This window comes from Opisthorchis viverrini (genome assembly GCF_000715545.1).
Source record: "Opisthorchis viverrini unplaced genomic scaffold opera_v5_223, whole genome shotgun sequence".
Lineage (NCBI taxonomy): Eukaryota > Metazoa > Platyhelminthes > Trematoda > Opisthorchiida > Opisthorchiidae > Opisthorchis > Opisthorchis viverrini.
This window is the reverse complement of record NW_008751880.1, coordinates 484,518-490,243: the sequence shown is the minus strand read 5'-3', so window position 1 is coordinate 490,243 and position 5,726 is coordinate 484,518. Positions and strand designations below refer to the sequence as shown.

General features: G+C 46.8%; 1 protein-coding gene across 1 annotated transcript in view; it reads right to left on the bottom strand.

The window, feature by feature from the left end:
• T265_14602 (hypothetical protein) overlaps window positions 1-5,726 on the bottom strand; it is a gene marked incomplete at both ends in the record, with an annotated part of 16,238 nt that extends 10,512 nt beyond the window's left edge. Inside the window, one exon of the mRNA XM_009174370.1 lies at window positions 5,701-5,726. Coding sequence (XP_009172634.1) covers window positions 5,701-5,726 — 26 coding nt within the window. The remainder of the gene's footprint in view (window positions 1-5,700) is intronic.

The window sequence follows — 5,726 nt, the reverse complement described above, 5'->3', positions numbered from 1 at the left end:
TTATCCTGGAGCAACATGCATAGTGCATTTCGATCGTGCCAAGAATTTCCCGTTCTCCCTAGAGGGCATCCGACTCGTCATTAAGCAGTGTCATGTGTGTGCGGAATTAAAACCACGTTTCTTCAAGCCATCGGGTGGTGTGCTCATTAACGCCACACAAACGTTTGAACGTTTAAGCATTGACTTTAAATGACCACTGCCTTCGACGACTCGAAACAAATATCTACTGACGATCGTAGACGAATATTCCCGTTTTCCGTTTGCTTATGCTTGTCCAGAAGTAAGTCCGTCTACGGTGATGTAGTGCCTTGTGCCACTCTTCGCTACATTTAGCCTGTCCAGTTTCGTGCATTCCGATCGCGCCTCATCGTTCATTTCGGATGATATCAGGCGATTCCTTCATGAAAAAGGCGTTGTCACCAATCGGACCACTCCATATCGCCGAAGGGGGAACGGTCAAGTGAAACGATTGAATGGAACTTTGTGTAAGGCTATTACGCTTTCATTGCGATCAGAAGGTATTCAAATCAGTCTTGCAAGACGCTCTCCAGTCGATTCGTTCTTTGTTGTGCGCGGCCACCAATGCCACTCCACACGAGCGGATGTTTCATCACAATCGAAGATCTGCAGTCGGTACGTCCTTGCCGCAGTGGTTGCTTCCACCAGGAGCAGTTCTGATGCGGTGAAACACACGGTCTTCGAAGTACGACCCCCTAGTCGAAGAGGTTGAGCTTCTGGAAGGTAACCCGGAGTACGCATATGTCAGATATCCTGGCGGCATGGAAGAAACGGTCTCCCTACTTCACCTGGCACCTTCAGCAGATTTCGGATGTGCTCCAGCATCCGAACAGCAGCAACCGCAGTCGTATGCTGATTCATTTATTAAGCCGGAACTATCTGACTCTGCTTCGGAAAGTGAAATGTCGAATTCTTCTGAACACCCATTGGTTGGTTGTACAACAACAGCGGACACGACCGTATGTCTTGCGCAACAGAGAGGCCTGAGAGAAATCACCTATAAAGCAACCTATAAAGCAAACTCTTGAGAACTTTCATCTCTGCGGGGGGTGAATGTTGTATATTTGCCCTGTTTTTCAAACGTTTCATCATTTATTGCTAAATCGCTTTCTTCCATTTTCAGCTCTCAGTGTCGAAGTTTTGGATGAATAAAGCCTAGCTTTCGGGCCCTCAGTCTTTTCCATTGTCATTCTGATTGTCGTTGCACTCCATCCCTCGTCGTACACAACAAGGGAGTTTTAAAACCCAGCGATTATTGTTCCAACGGTTTCTGGCATATAGTATTCGTATAAATGCGTCTCGTAAGGGCTCATTGCCACGTTGTTCTGTACTGAAAGCCGTAAAGTGGCAGTCTGGCAACCAACTGAGAAGTTTTTGCAGAAACTGATCAAGATTCTGATCTCCGTCCTGTTTACAAGTTTTCAATAGGTACCGGGAAAAAATTTCATTTTCCGATTATACATAAATTTCGCGCAAGTTTGCGATAGCTGATTCATAAGTTTCGCAGTATTTGATATGTCGGTAAACGCTGGGAGCAACGTAATTGAACAAGATTTTCAGTTCATCTGGGGAATGAGAAACAATCATCTCTAGGAAGTTCGAGAAAGTACAAAATCAATGCTCCCAGATATCTGTCGATTATTGAGTATTGGGAGCGGTATCCAATCGATCAGGACGTAAGAATCGATTCATTGCTCGATGAAAATCCTTGGATGAATAAAATGTCTTTGAAGAGTGATAGATTGCAGCGACAATCATAGTGAGGATGAGGATGAACCGACCGTGAAGTGTGGTTGACATGGAAACCCAAGGAAATGGAAGAGGTCCAAAAAGCCGATTAGGCCCGGAGATTATTTTAGTTTATCTGTGTGACCGGTCCCCTGGAGCCACCTGCGAGTCACACGACCAAGGATCGGAATGGCGTGAACATCTCGAATAAAGAAGAATGCCTCAACTGATGGGCTGAATACTTCGAACAATTGTCATGGCCACCAGCTGGCACCCATTTGAAGCCCACAGGTGACACAGAACCCTGGGCGGTGAACGTGGAATCACCTACGGCCCCGGAGGTTTATGGCTGCATATGTTCTTTTAAGCGCCACCGAGCCTCTGGTGCGGAAGACCTCCCACCCGCATTGTTCAAAAACGGAGGTGAAGTACTCAGTCAACGCTTGTCTGAACTGTTTGTTTGCATTTGCGAAAAGGAGTCTGTCCCGGACAACTGGGGAGAGTGGGTGATAGTGCCCATTTTCAAAAAAGGGGCTCGTAGTAAGTGTGGCAACCACAGGGAGGATCAGTTTGACCTCGGTCGTAACGAGATTGTTGGCGTCATCCGTGCTTCGTCGCCATATAGTGGCACGCGAGACATTGAATCGAAAGCAGTGAGCCTCGTAGTGGTTTTGTTGACCAAATCTTCACTTTGTCAGGCGCTAGAACAACGCCATACGTATAGGGGACCCACAATTCTAGTGTTCCTGGATTTCCAAGGTGCATTTGACTCGGCTGACCGGTCTGTTCTCCTTGATACGCTTGCCCATAAAGGAATGCCCCGAACGTCCGCGAACATAGTAAGCTATTTGTATTCTCAGACTGCTGCACATGAGAGCGTATACGGCGAGTTCTCCAGAAGCTTTCGTACTTCAAGTGGGGTACTGAACAACATATGTTCATACAGCCTATGACAAAAACGTGACTTATCTGGAATATGCAGACGACATCGTTCTCATCTCTAAGACGAGAGAGCGCGCGTGTTGTTGCATGAACTCGTTGAAGTCACCCCGCTCTTTGGTGTACGCTTTGCACCCACAAAGTGTAAGGCCATGATCCTGGACACGCAGCCACTCACCACGCCACTTACAATCCAGGGAGACACTGGAATTTGTGAAGCTTTTTACGTATCTTGGAAGTTGTATTAGTTCTGATTATAGTGTGACAAATGAGGTCAATGCACGAATCTGCAAGGCTCGGGTCGCGTTCGCTAAGCGGTGTCAAAGCGATGTATCCCTGAATCTCAAGAGACGTGTGTATCAGGCTACAGTGCGGGCTGTTTTGTTGTATGACTGTGTGACTTGGCCTGTTAGAGCAGCGGAAGTGAGACGTCTCCAGGCGTTCGACAATCGTTGTCTCAGAACTATAGATCGTGTGGGTTTGTGTCGGCGTATCCGTAACGAAGCAATTAGAAAGCGAGTTTTCGCCTTTCAGGATTGGGACCGCGTGATTCTCACTGCGCCTAGTTGGAGCCGCTGCAAGATATAGCTGCCAACTGATTTCACTTTCTATCCAGATAGCCTGAATGAGTGTTTGAAAGTGTAGGAACCTCGGAATGATTGAAGTAAGCTAGCACGAAGTCCCTTCCCCATCCACCTTTATTCTTTTCTTTACAATAAGGCTTCCAATTAAATCCTGGTTGTACGGCGGCGAAGCACCGCTGTTGAACACTGATGTCATGCAGTCCATGATGCTTATGAGACGTTTTAATGACGTATTTTAGTAACTATACAGCTCAACCTCCCGACCGCCAAGTCGAAGAACAACATGGTGACCAGGGTGCATTTACACCCATTCTGCTGTTTGCTGAGATCCAAGAAAAATACGGGTTTGTATGCACTTTGAAAAACCCGCAAACCATTTCTTCCCTTTGAATTAGTAGCTGCGAGATAGAAGCATGCCCATAGCAAGACGTTGACATTTAATTAATATTGGCAAACGGTGCGCTGGGATCCATTTGAACCAGACGGACAGACATGGATAAGAGTGATGGGCCGTTTTTCTTAACACACTGGGTGTCCAGCATGGTGTGATATCATTAACTCTCTAGCTGCAGGCTAGTTTTCGGCCGACCGCAGACCTTGTTGCGGCAGTGAATATTAGTTGTGGATGGAAGTCAATCACATTTTTTGTCTTCCTAAGCAATAATATTAATACTGTGAAACCACAAATATCTCACAAATCGGTTGGTAGGCTTACTTCTTGATGGACAACTGCCAAGATAACACTTGTAAGCCGAATGTTATCGGGATTCTAACCAAGAGGGATCAGAGAAATTTTGCGGCAGGTTATTCTGCTGCATGGTATAATTCGGACACAATGTAAAGGGAGTGCCGAAACCGATAACGGACATCCAAAAATACTTTCAAACCAATGTCTTAACTTAAAAGGCTGATGTATTCTGCGGAAGCACAACACCACACGCAACTTCCAGTATGGTTTCGTGGGTCACGGAGGCACAAAAACCGTCAGACCACGGTAAGTTTTAGTATCTTTGTGACAGAAGTGGCGCCAAGCAAAGAATTCCGGTATTGGGGAGAGCCGTTGTGCTTGCGTGATATTCATGAGTCATGTCTCATTTGTATGTGATGCCAAACTTAGCAAGTACTCAGTAAGTTTTGTTGGCCACGGGTGAAAGAATATCTGTCAACTCCTAGTCTCGTATCCACGTGGCAGCGAGAACACAAAACCTCATAGCGAAGACACGATTACGTCACTCAGGTAAGCCGTCCAGAGATGACTGAGAGTAATCGTCTCAAACGACGGATCTATTCGTTGGTGAATGGAACGCTTAAGACAACCACGTATGCGCTTGGCATCTGCGAATTTCAAAGCGATATACTAAGAGTGGATGAGATCAAACCCAAACCGCATACTTACGGTCCAGTCAATCAATATGGTAGACAAATATGCTTACCTGGACTGTTGTCAAAGTTCAGGCCGGGACGACATTACTTCTCCAATCAGAGGGATCAGTGGAACTTTTGCAAACGTGTGATATCCATGGCGCCAGGGTGTCGTAAATTTGCCTGTCAACAAATCTATGCTTCCTTAAGGATCAGGAACGTGACCCCTACACGTCACGGTTGCGAGAAAACCGTCAGGATTCCGGGTCACCAGCCATGTCAGATGAAAGCATCGGATTACCAAGGATGAACTACGGTGGATGGTTTACGGGAAAATTAACCCACTCACAACCGATGAGATGCTCACGCTTCGTAGGGTACGCTGATCAAGACACGTACTTGGCATTCTGGAGGACCGCCTGCCTCTCAGAACTCTTCTTTCCAGCTCTGTGCTGGAGCACAAACCATGCTAGTCATGATCAGCACTTCCTATCGAGTGGAAGTGAGCAAAAGGTGGACAGTCTATTACATAGAAACGAAGTTGGGAAGCGCTCAGGAGTAAATCGGCCAGGTCGTTAGCTGCTGACTCCCCGACCACGATTCCTGGAACCCAACCTATCAGTGATGTGACACAGAAAGGCATGGCAAAACTGCGCAGTCAGTAGGGCATGCGACGGCCAACTTCAATCTGTAGAGAGTTGTCTACCGTTTCCTTAGTGCAATACGAAATGCGAAGCATCGGCTACACAATCACCAAAGGAACCTCAGAAACTGAATCTACCCTGAAATCGGTCCAAGACTTGCTCTTCCGCACACCACGGCATATCAAACGGTACAGTACCTTGGAGCAGCCATTAATTAAGGTAACAAAATTGTTGCAACCTTATGTATGGGCTTTTCGCGGCACTTACCGCAACCTGACGGTGAAGGATTAGAAGTGCTGAGACCAACGTCCGATCCTGATTTGCTCACATTCCGACCAATCAGGACATGGCTTCGTTTGGTTGGTAGTTGTCTCGATACACATCCGTCCAATAAGGTTGGTGCTCGTTTACTGCGAGCCGATCACCTTTGGACACTGCCGTAGGTAGACAT